The 21869-nt window shown below is 36.8% G+C and overlaps 1 protein-coding gene across 1 annotated transcript in view; it reads right to left on the bottom strand.

Moving 5' to 3' along the window:
* Positions 1–886: 886 nt before the first annotated feature.
* Positions 887–21869, bottom strand: part of wdr18 (WD repeat domain 18) — an 87750-nt gene continuing 66767 nt past the window's right edge. Inside the window, exons 8-10 of the mRNA XM_053512624.1 lie at positions 11948–12114; positions 5989–6057; positions 887–1291 (exon numbers count right to left, since the gene is read on the bottom strand). Coding sequence (XP_053368599.1) covers positions 1163–1291; positions 5989–6057; positions 11948–12114 — 365 coding nt within the window. The 3' untranslated portion in view covers positions 887–1162. The remainder of the gene's footprint in view (positions 1292–5988; positions 6058–11947; positions 12115–21869) is intronic.

The following is a 21869-nucleotide window of genomic DNA, read 5'->3' as shown; positions in this document are numbered from 1 at the left end:
AATAAGATAGAAGGAAGAAACAAGACAAAGTGTATACGCTGAAAAAAGTTCTTATACTCCCCTCCCCCATCCCCCCCCCCCCCCACCCCACACACAATTTCCTGCATTTGCCATTTTCACACAATGTCGATTCTCAATAAACCTCTGCTGCCTAAATGCATAGGAGGACACTGAAGGCGATGCACGCGTACAAAAGCAATTCCCTGCGCTGTGAACACGAACAGGTGAAAGAGTGTAATTCAAAAAGAAAGTGATGAGTGCAGGCACTGGTTATCAGCCTTCCTCACATCCTGCTTAAGTCGTTGAGATTTGAAATTTCAGATCTACATCACAAAGGCTAAATGAGTTAACTTGATAAAAATCCAGGGCTTCGTATGTTTGGAACAGCGAAATGTTATTTAGCTGAACAAGAATGTTTTCTAAAAAAAAAAAAAAAAAAAAAAAGGTGAGATTGCATTGGTGCTTTTTATTGATTCAGGAGAAACTAGAAAACGGGAGAAATGTGCTTGCGTGGGTCACACAAAGTGCAACAACAAGTGTAAGAGGAAAGATGTTGACATCTGCCAGGGAAAATCCTTTTTCTTTTTCTGCAAATAAGCTGCAATGAACAGAAAGGTGTTGAAAGAACATTAGGGCCACTGCAGTAAACTTTGAGGTGGCTATTAACAAGTGGAAACCCATTTCCACTGGATAAAGGGTATATTTTGTCTTTTTTAAAATTAGATGTGAAGTTTTGTTTTTTTATTCTGTAATTTGAGAGAACTGTATTTTGCTCCAGAGGGAGAGAGAGAGGGAGAGAGAGAGAGAGAGACAATAAGCACAAACACAGATTATAAAGCAAGGCAAGGAAATTAATTTTTGCCAAACAAAATAAAATAGCTTTGCATTATTGATGAATTCTGTTCCGTGCTTTATTGACTGCATGACGGTCAGTTCTGCATTTCATAAATGTAGAAACAGTATACAAAAACATGGACATGATGAATACAAAAAAAAAAAAAAAGGAAAAAATCTTTCACACAAAGGCAGACCTCATGGCATGTGTTTGGAGAATTTCAAAAACGACATAGAAAACTGATCGCATCACTGTGTGAGAGCAAATTTCACTGAACTTTAATTCATTTGAGCAAATTCATCTCCGGGTGAAGAGAGGTAACTCTTTCTAATTAGGCTTTGTCAGGAGCTGTGTGGAAAACTCGTACAGGTCTTTGTTGATTTTCTTCAGGGTCCTCACTTCTTCTTCCAACTCTGACACGCGTACCTTCGTGTTCTCGCCATCACCGAACACGCTCTGAAAGGGAAAAACAAAACAGGAGTTTATATTAGGGCTGTCAATATTTACGCATTAGTGCATGTGATTAAATCTAGAAATTTTAATGCATTACTAATTTTTTTTACCCTAATGGCATCCCATAATACGTAGCAGCGTGGTTACCCGGGTATGTGAGATAATGGCACGTTTAACATGGATAATAAGATGACTGAGGGGAACTATTTTTTTACGAGAACACATTAAATATGAGATGTGTGAGTGGTGGCTCAGGCAGCTAAGACTCTGGGTTGTTGATTTTTGGATCAGAGGATCCGGGTTCGAGCCCTTGCCACACCCCCGACAACCCAGCCACGGCATGCAGTGCTCGCCCCATTGAAGAGATTTGAAATTACAAAACTGCATAACACAATCTGTTTCCTCCAACCAGTTCGTCACACATTTCTTTTTCCCAACATTGCATGTTTATAATACAAATAAATCATATATTTAATTAAATAAACACAGTTAGCCAAAAATTACACACTTCAGGAAAAGAAAAACCTTTTTCTAATATTTCTAATATTCTAATAATAAATGTATTGCTTTGGTAATATTATGATCATAATAAGATATTATTTATATTATACTAATACTAAAATGTATATCCTGCTAATTTTCTTTTACTGAAGTGTGTATACATTTTTTGCCTCACTCTGTATAGACATATATAAATCTTTGTTCCTCAATTTTATTAAAAATGAGATATTTTATTAAAAAGCAGATATCGACATTCCTATTGTAGAGAATTCCGCAGCACAGGCAAACGGTGGAGGACAGCAACGCAATTTTCCCACAGATTAAGAAGCAAAAGCGAAGGGTGGGGGAGCGGGTTAGAAAACTCTGCCACTTTCCGTTAATTTATTTATTTTAAGCATTTCCTTCAAATAAACACCACAGGCTTTCGGGCCGCCCGCAAGATGCGGCTCCTTTTTTGATTGAGCGTGACTAATCCACTTAATGGCACTTTGAGTTCTTCAGAGCTAGGCACAGAGGAGAAGGTCCCATAGAGACAAAATGTTTCAAAATCCGCCTCACAAAAAAAATGGCTCTCACTCCAAAAGGTCAAAAGGTTAAGGAGCCACTTCGGCTGCTGTGAGCACGTCTCCTGGGTAAAGAGCTTGAATAAAATGACTGCGTGAAGGTTATAAGAACGACGCGGTTGGAGTTTTTAAGCTCGGAGGCTATGTTATATCATGCAATAATCCTTTCTGTAGTCAGCAGGTAGGATTAGGGATAGTAGGTTCTCAGGGCGTTAATGTTCAAGTCATTTCAGTTTAATTTCTGTTTTTCTTAAATAACACTGTAATAGAATATTACAAGCAAATTTATGAAAATTATTAATGAAATGAATAAAAAAAGCAAGGAATTAATTAAGTTAATAATTCAGGATACATCATGACCTCTGTAAAGTAGAAGTCATGTTTTGTAATTTAAAATGCAAAACTTTTTTCATTAGATCATACTTTATAGACTTGAATCATATACTGTATTATAGATTCAATACAAGTAAAGAAAAATATTGATGAGCTAAAGGCCGATTACCTCCATGCCATGACAAACTGACGACGTAATTCCTGCAAAAGAAGCCCTGATCAAGTACTAAGTGCATAAATCAACCGTCGTTAGATATTTCTGAATTGTGTTTTTTTGTGTGACTGATCTCAGGAAATATTTTGATATATTGGATTTTTTATTTTAATGAGCTGTAAACCGTAATTATCAATAAATATTTCACTTTATATGTAATGAATCTAGAATACACAGTACAGTTAAACTTGTATGTGAGTATAATTTGTTCCCGGAAGCGTTTGTGCTTATATCAAAGCACTCGTACATTAAAGTGAATTTCTCCCTTAAGTCTGATGATTTGTTCTACAACCCAAAAATACTTACTTGGGTCATTGTTGCAGTAGAGCAACTAAAGAACAGTCACTACAATTGGACACAAAATAAAAAACTCTCTTACACACACGTGGTCACAATGCTATAATACACAGTACATGCGCACACAGATGTTAACTATACGAGTCACGCCTGTGCACTGGGACTGGGCATGGGAGAAAAGATTACTTACAATCCCGCAGCGCAAAAGAGAGAAAAGCCATTGGCTCAGTTGTGGTCACATGATGCTCGGCAGACAAAGCATATATGCACTACATTACTTGTATATCAAGACTTTGCTCGTTGGCCAAATAACTCACAATCCAAAGTTCTACTGTATAATATAGAGTTCCACTTTTCTTACACTAGGAAGAAAAAAAAAAACTTTCCAATAATATACATTTTTGTTAGATGTACTGTATTTTTTGATTAAGCATGCTACTGAAAACATATTACAACCAGTATTAAAATTTTAACCTGGGGCCCATGTCTGTCAAAGTTAATATGCCTTCCTTCCATTCAGGTGTTTCTTGATCAGCTGCAACATGTGCAACATGCTCCTAACAACGTTCCCTTGCGTTTGGTGTCTCCATTTCATAAAATGACTTCTAAATGGTTAAAAAAATTTTTAACTTACTTCTATAAACAATATAAGATATTTTGCAACCTGAAAAGCAAAAGAAAAATCTAAAGACAAATTACAAAAAATGTGAACTAAGATAAATGAAATTATGAAAATGCAAAGAATCAAAAATATATATATATATCATAGACACCAAGCACTACAGAATAAAAAAAACTACTTTTAAGTGTCTTGGAGAACATGGTGGAAGTGCCACACAAGGTTAAAATGCTTCTATCGTCTAGAATAGAAAAAAAAAAAAAAAAATCATACCGGTATTTTAATGATGTTTACTCATTAGTGTGACCTTAATCCTCGGTTTGTTCACGGTTTAGGACTATGCTCAGACAGACCGCCCCGTCCTCTGCTCATACGGCTGCATTTCTCATTAGAATTCAATGATTTGTTTTTATTTGTCCTATCAGTTTGTGTTATCTCACATTCGTTCATTTTCCCCATATTCTTCACATGCTAATAATATGAAATGAATGAGATTTGTGATTTTTTTTTCCCCTCAATGTTTCTTTCAGGCCCTGACCTTGTAAACAAGCAGGAGGATGTGTTTTTGAGATTACAGAGTGCTTCTGTAAGTCGTTCTGGATTTTGGAATCTGCCTAATGCTGTAAACATTATAGAAATACACCACTGACAGTATAATCCATACATAAACATTTAATAATCGATGCAAATTATAGGATCTAAAGCCGATTAACTGTTAAATCTTTACATGTTTTTCTAAATTTCTTGCGCAAACGCTTCTACAAATAATTTATGAATAAATCTGTTCATATCCAGCTTAATAAAGGAAGCTCAAAGAGAGTTATAAACACAACTTAAACATTTAAGCTTTCTTTCAGCTGCTCCTGTCAAAAGGGTCGCCACACCGTTCGATCTGCACACACCTTGGCATAGTTTTTTTTTTTTAACGCCGGATGCCCTTCCTAACGCAACCCCATTTTTTTTTTTCAATCCGGACATGGGACCAGCACTGCATGTAGTGGATGACAAGTATGGGGTGTGGCAAGTCACTGAGGGCGGGGCTCGAACCTTGAATCCTTAGATGACCAAACCAACAACCTATGGCTATATAACTTTAGCCGTCTAAGCCATCTCTCCACAAACATCCAAATTAATTTAAAACAATGCAAGAAAATAAATAACATTGAGGTCAAATAACATTATTTGTAGCCAACTAAGGTACAAACAGGAACAATTGCCGCTGCTGCAACTAGCAATGATTTGTCTAGCAACCCGAGGAGAACCAATACTCTCAGCTAGACAACAAAAACATAACTCTATGGAACTTTAGATAGTCAGATTGTTATGGGCATGATTAACACTGTTTCCATAGACCCAAACTTTTCAAAAATAAACACCCCAATCAGAATAAAAACCGCATCGTGTAAAAACCTCAATCGGAACCGCCTGACCTGACCCGGCCTGTTCAGAATAAAAGTGTGTGGTGTAAACCTTTGACAATCTGTTTAACAGGACAATATTGGGCAGGTAAACACTTCTGATCTGATCATTTCTCGCTTGTTGGAATAAAGAAATTCTGTGTGCACACGGGGGTAACTTTAGGTGAGGTTGCGAGTTCCCAGAAGAGAGCTTTAAGCGTCCTTAATGAGCTGGGAAGCTCCTCTTGCACTCTGCTCCTGTTTAAAAATTGCAGGAGCAGTATGTACTACTGAGATTGCTCCTTAATTAGAAAGAACAGCAGAAATGCAAATGTTGTTCCCATGACACAAAGTGGGTCCATCTAAGTCGTCATCGCCTACTGAATAATTTAAATTTCCAGTCTTCTTCTGTTATATTTCTGGCAGGTTTAAAGGTTCACAGCGGGCAGAACCACTTTGCGGATGTCAAAAAAAAGTAAAAGGTTTATTCTAATTAAACGCTTTGTGCATGTAAACACATCTTATCGGCTATGCTGCGATCTCTAATCAGAATGAAAGAAAGAAATGTTATCTGTATAACCACAGCTTCTGGAAATATGGACATAAATCAGTGCTTGTTCATCACAGGTGCACTAGTTCGGTTCGGTTTGTATGAAGATATAAATACTTTAAAAGTCGCAGTTGGAGCATCAGTCACAATTTTAGCTCCATCCAAATTCCAGTAACAGGAGGGGCAAATAGAAAAGAACAGGACTGATCCGGATTCTCTCACCCACCTTGTCTGTTACAGCGCACATAAGAGAATGGAGGCGGTCTGCCTTCTCCAGATATGTCTCCCCCGAGTCCTGAAAAAAAAAGAAAAGAATATTCAAACTCTTATTAAACTAAATATATCAAAATACATCAGTCCCATACAGTAAGAGCTGAATATATAAATCTGTGAAAAGATAACACATGAGCTATTATTTACCAACAAGAGTTAATACATAGGAAAATTAATCAACATCAGGTTTCAGGTTATTAAGAGATGGTTATCAACAGTCTCTCCTATCTTAGTCTCTCATCACGAACCATCAGGCACTGGATCTTTTTTTAATGAACAAGAAGCAGTCTGACGAGTGTTTTCATTTTATGAATACTGTACTTTATTCAAGAATTATGGCTTGAATACAGTATAACTATTAGGTAGGTGAGTTTAGCTGATTAGTTGCTTCTTAGATAAATCATTGATTACTACTGTTGATCTTTTGATCTTGGATAAAAGAGGGTCAAATTATTGACCTGCATCAAACAAAGTAATCATACTGGGTTTAAAAAACAAACAAACATGTTTAACATTATTAAAAGCTGGAATGACAGCACTGAACCTTGAGCTTCAAACAAGAAACAAAGGGGGGAAAAAGAATTGTGTAAGCATGAATGAATCGTGATTAAACATCACTTAAACATTCGATCAAGATACACTGTACAAAAACTGGCAGTAGAAATCAAAGCCATGTTTAGTACTAAAATTAAAAGCTTTTCTGTATGCACACTATGTGATGAGAACAGGATTGGGACTAAACACCTAAGTGTCCATTACAAAAACAAACAAACAAACAAAAAAACACTTGTTAGTGTTTGATCATCAGAAGAAAGGCTTCACTTTGCTAGAAAGCATAAATACTGGACTTTGGATCAATTGAAAAATGCCACGTGGTCTGATGAGTCCAGACTGACGTTATGCCTGAACCATGAGCACATGAAGTGTTACTGTATGATCTGGGGTTGCTTTAGCTGATCAGGTCTACATTACATGGCAATAAAATTAAGTCAGTTGATGACCTCAATGTACTAAATGACCAAGTTATCAAATCAGTTGAATTTTCTCTTCCCTGATGTGACACGGGATGTTCACAGACTCAAATTGTGAAAGAGTGGTTCTGGAATCATTTTCCAATATGAATTAGCCACCACTTTGTGAGCCGTAATGAAAGCTATAGGTGGTCAAATGAAATATTTGGAAATATTATGCAAAAAATTTATATTTTGTAGGGTTTTGGATTTGCATCCAAGTACTGTTGACTTTTTGCTTTTGTAGAATTTTTAATTGTCCATTCAAAGCAAATCAATTTTTTTTTTGTCACATACAAAGTACGATATGCAGTGAAATGCTTAAACGACCGCCCGTGACATTAAAAGTAAAAAGATTATTAATAGGAAATAAATATGAATAAAAAGAAATAAAACAGAATTTTTTTTTTTCTTATCTTAGCTAAATTTATCTATAGAAGATAGACAAAATATACAATATAAGAAAAAATATAAGAAAACCTAGTTGTACTGATATGGAGAAGAGATGTACAAATATAGAAACTTTAGTTTAGTGAAGTTCGATTTAAATATAAATAGAAATGTTTGGGGGGGGGGGGGGCTTGCAAATACTGTATGCATAAAAGTGACTTATGTTCAACGAGTAAAGAAATAAACATAGAAATGTGGATATGTGCATGAATAAGTGTCCATGAATGTCCAGAATTCTGCACCGAAACACTGATATTAAACCAGCAGGTCTTATATAATGTTGATAACGTCTTTTTTTCTGTCCATCTTCCCTTCTAGACTCCAGCCCTGTTTCACCACTGGATTCCAGCAATAAGGCTCAGGATATAGACTGTATGTATAAATCTCAGTACTGGCACCCAGGTGGTGGAATAAACTTCCCCTGGCTGTCTGAACAGCTGAGTCACTTGCTGTCTGCAAACGAAGAATGAAGACTTACCTCTTCACTAGAAACTCACAGGAAAAAAAAAAAACAAACATGTCTAGTTTCTGCGGTTGTACCGAATCGTTATTGGTACAGGGTTATAACATGGTTTTAGCTTAATAATATGAATCCTTAGACCCTGACCTACTTAAAGTAACAGGGCGTACGCTTTTGATGGAGTCTACAAAGCACTTCTAAAAGTTGCTCTGAATAAAGCGGTCTGTCAAATCACTGTAGATCTAAAACTTCTTTTAAACATAATATGTCTGTAGGGGGAAAAATGAACTTCACATTTCCAAATCCAGTATCTGAAATTTTGGTGCATGCTTAATACATTCCTAGATGCATTTCAGAAACTAAACATCTACTGTATACAGTATAAAGTTTCTAATATGTTTGAAAAAATAAAAATAAAAAACTCTACAGTATGCAGATCCTTGTCCTTTCCTCTTAGACTGTCTAATGTAGACAGCTATGATCTGTATAAAAGTGGCTCCATCTACTGAACGTCCAGGAAGGTTATCTTAGTCTGTCCAACAATCAATCAAGGGTGTCAGCTCACATGCATCAGCTTCATCCTATCAGTTCAACAGTGCGAGAGTTAGCACTTACAAAACGGCATGGTCGATAAGGCACTTACCCTAATGCAGTAAAGGTTTTGTAAACACACCTACGCAGGAGCACACTCCACACCACAGCGTCCACCACCCCATATCATCGCTCTCCTTACGTTTATACTTTATTATAAGTGCACAACCAATAGGAAAAAGGTATATATACTTGGCATATACTTGATGACATAATGAAACATTTTTAAGCAGACATTAATTTACGGAAGGAGTCTCCAGTGTCAAGGCTATATGCCTTATATATATATATATATCTTTTATTGCTTGTACATTATGTAAATTTAAAAGTCCTTTACATCTAAAGTTTATTTACATATTTCTTATATTTCTAAATTTTCACACTGAAACTTTTCTTTTGAACCTTGAGGTTATCAGCAGTCGTATAAGCATTTCACTTTATATCATACGGTGTATGACTATGTATTCTGCGATAGGAAAGTGGAATGGAAGATATTGTACTTTTTTTTTCTAGGTAACATGCATTTTTTTAGAGAGAAAGAGAGAGAGAGAGAGAGAGAGAGAGAGAGAGAGAGAAAGCCATGCTGTTGGGGAACGACTGCTTATGCTGCGGTCTCATATTTGATTCAAATAATATATATATATATATATATATATATATATATACATATATATATATATATATATATACACAGTATATATCAATCTTTGACAAACTACTGTTGTACTGTTTAAGTGGACAAAAAAAAACAATAAACTGACTAGCCTTTTGGATATAAACACATCATTAATCCCCCCCCCATACATACATACTGTACGTACATACATACACACACACACACATATAGTCATTTATATATAGTCTTAGGCACCATATCATATGCTGTACCAATTTTGTTATATGTTTATTATGTCTGCATAATTATTTACAAAATCATTCAGTATTTCCAAATATAACTTAAAAATTAAGAAACTAAGAAAACAAATAAAGTACAAGACAGACCAGTTTTCAGATGGAAACAAAAAACCTAATGTACGCTCCTGGGATTTGCATAGAAACAGAAAGGAGCGAGTTTGAAAAAGTTACCAGAAGAACTCATATTCTCCAGCATGCTCAGTAAAAACCTAACAGATGTTTTACCTATAGTACTGTACAAAAGTCTTGTGCACATACAAAAATATGGCATAAGCAAAAGATGCTTTGGAAAACATTTCTGCTTAAAAGTAACTTCTATAAAGAGCAATAAAGAGTAATAAAATAAACAGTCAATATTTGAAGTAAAAACTCATTGTTTAAAATCAGGAGTTTTAGACACAGATTTGCGCAGTTTTATAAGAATAGTTTATATATCGTTTTCTGTGCAAATCCCAGGAGGTTTTTTGTTTCCATCTAAAAACTGGTCTGTCTTATACTATTTTGTTTTTGGTACAGCATATAATATTATGCCTAAGACTTTTGCTCAGTACTGTGTATATATAAAATGTATGTATATAAAAATAATTTCTATTGAATTACAGTAAATGAACCTCCAGGTTAAATCCTTTGTGTTCTGTAATGACCTTTCTGTTTCTAAAACTGTACATACTAAACTTTTAGCAATAACTTTCCTTCATATAACCCTATAATTAAATTCATTTGCATTTTCATAGTGATGACAAAAATGTGATTCTTTACACATTATTTCACTTACCTAAGCAATAGTTTTAGGCATTCTGACACCGTACAGGACTTTTCTAGAATTTTTTTTTTTTTTAAGAAAAAGGCTTATTTTGGAAAGATGACAATACTTCCACAGGCTATGGGGATTAGCTTTAAAGTAAGCAAGTCGAGCAAACAACAGCGCTAGACAGCGTTGAGGCATGGAGCACAAGAGAATACATGGAGGAGAACGTGAAGCGACTGGAAATGTTAAAGAGCCAATAGAAGGCAGTAAACACACAGCAGGTGGCAGGCAATTTGAACACTCTGGAAAAAGCACATTATTTATGAGCCTATAATTGATTTCGACGTCGAACGGATTACCGATGGACCGTAAACAGCTGTTTGTTAACAATACTGTAGCATTTATCATACTCTAGTGTACGAGTGGAAACGCCTGACTGTGCAACAACAACGTCTCCTATACCACCTAAATGTTTTTCCCAACACAGTATGCTCAAAATAATTACACTGTTTTAAAAACGACCATGGCACCATTTGTCGGATAAATACGATTTAGACGTTTTTGCAGCGATAAGCTAAAATGTTATGAGTCCTCACAGGAGCGAATAACAATGATTATCTCGTAATGCTGCATGTTGAGGTCTGGGATATACAGCATGACAGCAAATAAAAAACAACAGACCGGGAAATGAATCCAACACTCCAGATGGTTTCTGAACAAATTACAAATGGGTTAAGCGTTCATTAGTATACAAACTGAAAGTGCGAGGTCCGTCGTGTTTAAAGGTCCCATATTACACTATTTCTTTAAAAAGTTAACACAGGCATCAGAGGTCGCGAAACATTTTTATGTTAATGCTCCGGATGAAACGACCCTCAGATACACATTCTATCATGCCTCAAACTGCATTTGTTTCACTCCTTCCCCAACCGAGCCATTTCAGCATCTATGTAAATGAGGTACTGCTGAGCCACATCCCCACTAGAGAACAGATCTGATCAAGAAGGTGAAGATTTTATCTTTTTATACAAGATCACTACAGGCAAAAAATTTTATCAGCTCGTTTAAGCCTGAGGCAAACTAAAATAAATTTTAAAAAAGCCAGGAATGTACGAAGGGCATTCAAGTCAAACCAGGACTTGTGACGAAATTTCTTGTAAATGAAGGAGAACTGACAGTAAAACGTTAATAGTGCAAACGTTTTTTAAAGAAGTCCATATGTCCGTGAATGATGAACACATCCAATGTGTCGAACATCCACCATACAGTCCCTGACTTCACTCCAAGCCATTTTTACATGTTTGGGACATTAAGGGAGTTCCTGGGAGGCCAGCGTTTTGGAGCAGAAGCAGGCAATCAGATCATGGCTCTGGTCATGGGACTAATAAATCTTTCTACCTTGATGGTATCCAAACACACCCCCTCATGTTTGAGTTGAACGGCCTTACATTTTTCCTCATCGTTTTAAATTACTTTGCATTGCATTATTTCCTCAATTCGATTTTTAAATATTTTGCATAACAGGTCCTGAATAAGAATCTCCGCCCCTGAAACAGATTTTTCAATTGACATGCACCGCCAGGTTGGCAATTGGGAAAAAGCTTCTACAATAAATGTAAATCATTAATAACTGTAATAGTAAATCAGTAAGAGCCTATAAAATAAATTGGTACATCTGGATTTCTGAGATAAATCACCATCATACAAATGACATATTTTTCCTAAGCATACACAATACCTGGCAGTTGGCGGCCAGCCTGAGACACATTCCTCCCGTTCCGGCTCCCTCGGCGTGCTCGGAATTGTTCAGATGCCGGCTGAAGCGGGGTAACGGGATGCCAGGTCGACTGTCGGGTAGGAACATGTTCCCCGGGGCTGGAACAATAGCAGCATTGGTCACCTGACCTGTTGGCAAAAACAGATGAAGCATCTCCATGTTAGGGTTCTGGAGCACGGTAAAAGAATGACATTTAAATGACTGCAGAGAATAAACAGTTCAGACCTAAAGGAAGTTGTGAAGAACTTAAATAAATCAGGAAAACTGCGTTAACTAAAAGTGATGCCCTTCAAATTTTATGACTGAAACAAATGCTCAAGTGCTTTTCAAGTACTGAACCCCTCCTTTTTTATTTGCCCATTACTTTCAGTCAGACACATAAGTCCCACATCATCTAAACTGCCCATCTGTCTAACTTAAAAAAAAAAAAAAAAAAAAGAATCTTTCCCTTTTATTGCCTCTTGAAAAAATCCATAAAACAGACAGCACAATGTACCCTGTTATCTCAGCATCACATGGGTAAAGGTTGGTGGAGATTAAGGTATACAATTCGGGGATTCTGGAACAGTTTCACCTAAGGATCACGCGGATTAGTCGTCTTACTTCAGAACAGGCACCGAGAGCGAGTTTCTGTACCTCTGAAAGCAGCATGAGAAGCTAAAGATCCATTAACAAGTTGTTCATAATCAGAAACTAGTAACAGTCGCTCACAATTATACAGCTTTATGCATCCGAGACATGAGATGATGTATGAACAAAACATTTGGGAGAAATATTTTTATAATAATAGGATTACAAAATACTACACGATAACTGACTTTAAATTAATGATAAAATAATCAATAATGTGATCAATTTAGTGGCAGGAACTGATCATGGTTTGCTCTACTGTCACTGTACATAATCGTCTCTTTAAAAAATAATAATAAATAAAATCTCAACCTACTGTCTAATAAAATTGACTTAACTTGTCTGATTGTGTGCCTGTGTGTGTGTGTGTGTGTGTGTCCTCGTAATCTAGGATTTTGGCCTTTGACAAACACACTTCCCTCAGGGATCAATAAAGCAATAAAGAACTCTTTCTCTCTATCTTAATTACATCACAATGGAGTTTTGTGAGATATCACAATTATCACCAAATCATTTTATAACATTTAATGTTTTTATGACGATTACAAACTCTGACCGAAAGCAGTCGATTAGATATTAGATTTCACACAACGTACATTTTCCCCTTATTTCCAAAATTCAATAATTTTTTTTTATCTAGACAGGGTTCCTAGCAAACCTATGAGGGTGAGTCAAAAATTATCTGCACTTGGTTATATTAAAACTTATGTTGGCCGCACCGTCTTATAAGCACTTTCTGTTCCCTGGTCACTGCTGTGCAGGTGTGAACATTTTACATCAGTTCATTTGTAACTGTGGTACGTGCACAAATGGGTGCTCCATTAGAATGAGTAATTTGCATGAAAGAAGGGCAGTGAGCAGTGACTGAGGGTGTACATGGTGCCGAAACGACTCAGGAAGAGCATAAACAGGAGCGTTTAGATACCTACCAACACAACTTGGACCGATACTCTAAGAAAGAGGAAAGTTTCTTAACGAGAATCGTTAGTGGTGACAAGACATGGATTCATCAATACAAGCCTGAGAGTAAACGTCAGAGTATGGAACGGAAACGTCCTCAAACAACGACCGAGAAAAGGTACAAAAGTCAACCATCAGCTTGGAAATTGTTGCTTCCAGTTTTCTGGGATTTTCAAGAGTCAGTATTGAAACATTATCAGGAAAAAAGGTTCAACAATCCAAAGTGCTCGTTATAGTGAGATGCTTATTGAAGAGCTAAAGAATAAATGTCGGATCACCAGCAAGTTCTTAACTCAATTCCAATTATTTTATATATTAATGTTTTCTTTGCCTAATGCAAGGCAATAATTCGATTATTCTGAAACGGAAAATCCTTTTTTTTTCCCAGCCAGAGTATGCCAGCACACATTTCTTATTTCCTATCGTGAAATATATTTTTGTCCTATTGCCCACGTCTAGTCTCTCCCTAAAACTTAAAGGGGAAATGACTCACCCTGCAAACAGTGGCCTACGTTTGAGTAAGAAAAAAGTTGGTTTTTGAGACTCCTTTAAAAAAAAACTAAAATGAACCACATGGGAAGCTTCTGCAGCAGTTCTTGCACCATCCTTGCTTTTGAAAACGTCAAAGCGGAACATATAAAACATAAACCACATATCATAGCAAATTGCATGTCAGTGCCCTAAGGGTCTAATTAAAAAAAAGAAAAGAAAAGAAAAAAAGGCCCAAACAGTACTGTGCAACGTAGAGATCTAATTCAGGCAGCTACAAATCTTTTGAAAACAGATTAAAAAGCCCTTGCCATAAGGCTGCTACCATGTTTCTGTTTTTGTTGTCTCTAGGTTTTTTTTTTTATTTATTTATTTTTTTTAGCTTTCTTATGGACCAATTACCACATCCAGATCTGCTCTGGGTCAATGACTAGAGGAAAGCACTTAACTGGAACACATCAAACAAATTGCAGGAGAGATAATTAGTCGTCATCTTCCCTTCCTTATTGCTCTCTTTAACACCCGTAACAACAGTACAACAAACATGTGACAAGAAAACAACATCATTCATCAAGATCATTCAGCATCAAAGACATACGACCGCACCACTTCACAGGTTTATGGTGACCAGGGACTTGTGATGAGACGAAAGGAGTAAAACCGATTGATGTCTACAGATGATTTCGAGCACAGTAGAGTGGTGAGACTCTTAGCCAAATAGTGCAAATGTTTTAAAGACATGGCTTGGCATTCGTGGCTGTCGCTCCTGTAAGCATTCGGAAAGTGGAATGCACTTAGAAGAAAAATAAGAAAAGAAAAAAGATTTTTTTCATCAAAGGTGTTCTGCTTTTGCAGGACAATGCACAGCCTGGTGTTGCCCACAGCACCACTTGCACATTGTAAGGAACTCTTCTGGGTATTATTGCAACATCCACACAACAATCTTGATCTCTCGCCAAGCCTTTTTAACATGTTTAAGGAGTTTCTTGGAGGCCAGTGTTTCAGACAGGACGAAGGCAGTCCGATCACGCATCACGGATCACTGGGAAACTTTCTACATTGTTGGTACCCAAGCACTACTGAAACACTAGGATAATTGCATAAGTGCAGCAGGGAATTATATAGAGAAATAAAGGTAGCTTTTACTCTTATACCCGAGTTCTTATATTCTGCACAATCCCAACCAAAAATCTTGGACTGACTTGAAAGCCCCTCGTACTATAATCACTTTTTAAAGATTACATAAAGTCCTATGTAATAGTATTACATATAAATTTTATAATTATCCTGATGTAATTCAAGCTCAGGTTTAAAAAAAATCAATATTTTTTTAAATTAATACTCCTATAGACTATTAGACTTATTAGTATACCTGATTGGCCGTAGAGCCGTAATTGATGTGGGAGCACTAAGTACCACTCCTCCCTCCCCTCTGAGAGAGCTCGGCCAATCAGCTCTCTCTAGACCTCCGGCTGCGAAAGGTTACAGCATCACCCGGGAATCGAACTCGCGATCTCCGAGTGATAGGGCGAGCACTTTACCACTGCGTCACTTGGACGCCCTATTATTGTTTCCTTACAAATACATTACAAGTTAGACCAACATAAAATACCCCACATACCTCTCTCCGATTACACGTTTACACACAGCCTGCTTTTGCCGTTTCCTTATATTAATTGTACGTGCTTTACTGTATATTACATTTCATTTTTATTTAATGTATGTTCGACAACAAATTGTAATTTCATCAGCTGCCAAGTCAAATTTCTTTCAAGTCCCTTTCCAGTCAACATAACCGATTTGGAAATCTTAAGCATTTTCCGAGGCACTAAAGATAATTAAAGATACCGGCAGGATTTTGCTGAAGCGAGCTGTTTTTTCAAACTCAAAATCAAAAACAGCTCAGAAACTCAGTCTTCCCCACAAGCCATGCTCCCAAACTCCCCAATGCTAGTCCAAGAAGTTACGGCAAGCAGCAAGACTGACAAGTGAGTAGAGACACTTCCTTTTCCTAATTAGTTTTATGGATTTTTATTCCCCCCACTCCTGTTGGGTCTCAACATAGAATTTAGTTTTCATCTCTGAGCAGATATTTCACTGACAGCTGCTGAAAGTGTGAGAAAGGCCAAATATTGCTACAAAAATCACTGCTCAGAACACTGCAGTATACTGTAGAACCGATGATGTGAGAATATAATGAAATATATTATAATTAAAATCCAAGATAAAAGTAATATGACTTTTGCATGGACAAATCTGAATCTCCAACACTCCAAGAAAAGTACATGTTTATTAAATTTGTAAAAACTTTGTAGCAAAGTCTAAGTATAATGCTTTAAAACACAAAGTCTAGTCCAGGAAATAGAGACTATTAAAACAACTCGACTAGCAGTAAATAAGATCTATCCAGATTGGCTTTTTGATACATTAGGAGTAGGGCTGCTGGGTCTCTGTGAGAAAAACTGTCTACAGACAATTCCTGGAGAAATTATGAATCAATCAACTATGGATCGATCAGTTTTCCTGGGCCAAAGCGTGAAACGGCTTATTTTTATAGGCCATAAGGACTAGCCATTCACTTTGTTCCTGTGTGTGTGAGAGACGAGGTCTGTCTTAGCTACACCTGTGCCTGCATGCCTGACTCACAATCTGAGAATGTAACCCGATACCAGAGTCCAAAATGAATGTGAAAAAGAAATCTGTGTTTTTACTTTTGTCAGATCACACACAACCCTTAATAGCCACCAATCAATTTGAACAACCCTCTATATTAAAGGTTTATACAGGGCAGGAGACCTGGCTCTCTGTCTTGATATACGGTTTCTTGGAGTGTGCGCAGGTATTTTTCTGCTGAATCAGCGTGTCTCCACTCAAGAAACCCTATTATAGTCTATGGAGTGATTTTATCAATGATTTCAGAGCCAGTTTTTAAGGGGTTCACTTTTTTCTTTGGCGAGACATTACTTTAAAAGGCATAGAGTGTTTCGAGTCCTTCGGTAAAACATGGCACTGGGGGTGTCCCTGGAATAAATAAAAAAATTCTATCAAACTGTGGTCTAAATTTCATGTCTAGTATTAGGATTAAGATTCAGATCTCTATATATGTGGTCACTGTAAGTCTAAGCAAAAATAAACAACATAAAATGTCCATAGAATTTTAATAATAGTAACTATATTAAACATGTGGACACAATTTGAATTTTGATGGCCATGTATATTTCCTTGTATTTGTGTGGAATACAAATATGTAATAAATCTTTAATGAATCTTTATTTGCACATTGCTGCGCTGAAAATGAATGTAAAAGGACTTTTGTTGGTCTGCCCTACTGGGCTCTCAACTCGGGTATTGTATACGCCCCTCACTTCAGACTGCTCTTGTTTCCTCAAACAACCCGTGTTGTACACTGAATATATAAAATGCACTAAATATATATGTACACTGAATAAATAAAAACATCAGGGTCCGGATACAGGTAGAACCGTCACTCGGTCCTAGACTATACTGTACCACACTAAAAATGAATCCATACAATTTGCATTGATTAAAAACATGACAAACTGTGCTCTTAAAAAAAAATAATCAGCGTTGTTCAGATGTTACACTGTGCGTCAGGATGCCGTGCATTACTTGATTTTATTCCTTACAGTTGTGTTTAACGTTTTTTTTTAATTTTTTTTATCAGAACTGATGATTAATTCCTATAATACTGTAACTTCAAGATATATAATAATATACTAATCAAGCTCTACTACTATATCTCTATAGTATTGACTTCTATGGCAGACAGACATTCCAGATATTGTAAAAATGTGTAATTGTTGATGCAGTAACATTTGTGCTGCGAGTCTTTATTTCGCAATTTAGAAAGAAGTCAGAAGTGAAGCTGTTAATTTGAAGGGCACCTATTATGCAAAATTCACTTTTTAGTCATTTTTAGACATTCAGCTGGGACTGCAGTATGCACAAACAAACAACATGCCCTGCTTTTCAATTAAATTTCCCCCTTAAGGTGACCTTATATAAGAAGATTCTTTTCCTCTGGCTTGTTCCTGGTTTGCTCTTTCCAGATGTGCAAACCTCTGATGTTTTCCTGCAGGGGCGTGGCTCAACAGTAGCTCATTTACATAGACACAGACACGGCATGTTCTGAAGAGGAGTGAACGAGAGGGAGTTTGAGGTGTGATAAATGTATTATCCGGGAGGTGTTTCAGCTGGAACATTAAGAGAGACACTTTGGGGGGGGCGCTGTTAGTCTTGTTCAGGAAATAGTAAAATATGAGACCTTTATTTTTTCAGACACAAAGTCTACAGAATGAAAGGCTTTGCAGGAAGGCATTCTCTGTAACATGACGGTTTGCTTATTTTTTTGACACTGATGGAGACTTACTTGCATCTCAGACTCGACTCCACAACATTAATCTTAATTAGCAAGAATTTAAAGTAAAATCTTTCATCCTTTAAAAATAAATGAAATTCTGTAAGTGTTGGCAAACATTACTGCACTGCTGTAGGTAATGATAATGCTTTCAGTGATCAATCATAAGACTTACTTACCTACCGTGGCAAAGAATAATGTAATCTTATTTGATAATGTTGTAATGTTTACAACACTTTAACAACCAGAAAGATTCATTTATTTATTTATTTTCCTTAAAAGTAAGGTTTCTGAAGAAGAAATGATCTACGAGCCTGACAGTAAATGGCAGAGTAAGGAATAGAAGCATCCTCAATCGCCGACCAAGAAAAAGTTCAAAAGTCATCCATCAGCTAAAAAATTAATTGATGCTTACACTTTTCTGGGATTTTCAAGGGCCAGTATTGAAACATTATCAGAAAAAAAGGTAAACAATCAAAAGTGATCGTTACAGTGCAACGCTTATTGATGAGCTAAAGCCTAAACTTTGGATTAAACGCAGAGAACTGATATCCAAGGGACTTGTAATCTTGCATGACGATGCACGTCCGCATACTTCTGACCACACTAACATTTCTGACACACTTTGTTTTAAGGTTGTTGACAGATGGACAAAGCGTATTAAAAAGCAAGGATCATTTCCCGGCCCAACCCTCGTACAATGGATCTTTTTTCAGTTTAGAACCTTTTGCGGAAAAATAAATCCAATGCAGCTGTAACGGTTCCAAAACGAGTGACGATAGGGTCGTCATAGTGTCATAGTCTGTGTGTATATATTTATATGTACATTATATAATTATTCCAGCTTCCGATTGGGGCGCTAAACTCCAAACATGAAATTGGAACTCCATTCAAACTAATTTTGTCTCTAGGCATCAAAAACATATCACATTAACATCATAATCTCTTATTATCTGAACCTTAGCAAGACATAGCTACCAATCAATATCATATCGCAATCCTATGTGATAATCGTTTAATAATTCAGCTACCTAGTAAAGATAATTTAAGCTTTTCAGCAGGAGAAAAAAGCCTCACAGTAGAGTAACTTCCCCAGTTAATGATACAAATGATCTGCGAAATCCCTCAGTGGGAGACATTTCAGGGTTGACCAACTCTTTTCAAAGTTACCCGTGAACTGCCGATGATTTATTAACCGAGGACGGCCTCTCTTTGTGTATTCCGTCTAGTTTCCGCTTCAGATAAATAGTGCAGACATCCAAATGCCCTCTCCAAACTTTTGTGAATCTGTCAAATGATTCTTAGACATCGCCATAAAAGACGATTTATTGCTGCCTTATAGTCTTGCGCTTACAGACTGAGGGTTTTCATAGCAAGGTAAAAGTGAGGTAATCTAAATCAATACAAACCAATAATAGGAGGGCATTTTTTAAATAAGTCTCTTGCAATATACGATGGGCGTTCAAAACAATCCGGGACTTCTGATGAAGTTTCTCGTGAATAAAGGCGTTTGACATTTACAGAAGACTGCAAGCATACTACAGAGATGAGTCTCTAAGCCGCAGTAAAATATTTGAATGGTGCAAAGCTTTTAAAGAAGGCCGCAAGTCTGTGAATGATGATCCTGGCCAAGGTGGCTCGGAGCCCACTGCGGTCGTTCCTGTGAACATTCAGAAGTCAAACACCTGATCCTTGAAAATGGACAAATAATTTGTTGCCAACTTGTCACAAAAAGAGACACATCTGTCTTTTGGAACTGTGCACACAATCATTTACCAACAAAACTTGCACATTACAGATACTCGGCTGGGAGTTCACAGTCCAATACAGTGGAAAACAGCTCTGAGACAAAATGAAGTTTGGAATTCCCCTCGCAATTTAATGGTGCAGAGTCATATCGTATATTTGTTTCAAAGGTAAGAAGGTAAGACTCACTTTGTTGGACTTAAAAACAAATCCGACTTACAGACGTGGTCCCTCGTTCATAAGTAGGGGACTTCCTGTAGTATCCAGCACTAGTAAACTGCTGAAATAAGTGCTTTGGTGTAGAAAGGGACTGTATAGAAAAATAAAGGTTCTTATAATAATAAAAGGTTTTTATTCTCCTAACTGTTCTTTTATTCTGCACAATCAAAAGTTTGACTCGAACACCCCTTGTGCATAATATTAAGTGTGTAAATTCCATTACAGATAAGCCTGAATTACTACCAAAATTAAAAAAAATATATATTAAAAACTAGGACGATATGAATTGAAGAATTTGCCATGTTTAGGATTTTGCCCACTACAGTAGGTAGTGACATAACAGCTTAAACTTAAATGTCAGCGTCCTGGGCCAAGATTAATCGCAGATTGAGCTTTAAATGGAAATTGAATTTTCCACCGACAGAACGATCCCTCTGAAACTGGAGAGCTCAAACAGGTTTATATACATCAGTGCGTCGCTTTCTCCTCAGCCGGCTCCTTTGAAGGGAACCGAAGACCTTACAGGCATCGGATGAATTTCGTTTAAATGTTAATCGTGGCTGGAGTTCTCCACAGGCTTCAAATACTCCATCATCAGACTTTTCAATCAGCACGGGTGGAGGTTGGACGGGGAGCTAATTTCTCATCAGTGCACCCAGCTTCATGCCAAAGCGCGATTCAAATTAAAGAGTCTGTGTGTTGGTGTAATGCAAAAGAACCTGAAGATGATAACCTCTGATTGTAAAATGCCTCGACACAAAGGGAAAGACCCGTCTTTGGCGTATAGCGCATAGGGAATGACGGCCCACGGTATATTAGTAGAAAAGTGAAAAAGTAGGGAATCTCTGATTCGACTGCAGTCAGTTTAAAAACTGCAGACTCTGACCAAGAGCTCATTCCGTTAAATTATAGATAACCATAAAGTTAAGGAGGATTGGGAAGAGCGGACATGAGGATTTCAGACTTTTCATAATAGACTGATAGGAAATGTTTTCTCGTACATTTCGTTGTCCAATTATTCTTTTGTTCAAGCTTCTCCCTACAGAAAGTCTGGATATAAAAGTATGCTGATTCATATATTCCTTAAAATAGAAAATAATATATTAATGCTTAATCCCCCACAGGCAAATACCAACCAACATCAATATGTTTAAATAATAATGTGAACGCATTAATATTTAATATTTACTTCAGCTGAAGGCTTTGTACTTTCAATTTGAGACTGCATAATGCTGATTAATGAAAGCAACTGAAATAAAATAAATAAATCAGCTATTACATGCTAGAGGTGAGAACAGCCTGTAAAAAAATGACCTCAGGTCCGCGTTTGTATGCAGGAGCATTTTCGAACATTCAGCACTTTGGGATTTGCTGGATCATTATTCTTCACCGTTTTAAGAAAACAAATGGATGTAATCGCACTGAGCATGCTTCATAAAGTTTACTTTACAGTTCATAACC

This window comes from Clarias gariepinus, chromosome 15 (genome assembly GCF_024256425.1).
Source record: "Clarias gariepinus isolate MV-2021 ecotype Netherlands chromosome 15, CGAR_prim_01v2, whole genome shotgun sequence".
Taxonomy (NCBI): domain Eukaryota; kingdom Metazoa; phylum Chordata; class Actinopteri; order Siluriformes; family Clariidae; genus Clarias; species Clarias gariepinus.
The sequence above is the reverse complement of the archived record's forward strand: the minus strand, read 5'-3'. Positions and strand labels throughout refer to the sequence as shown.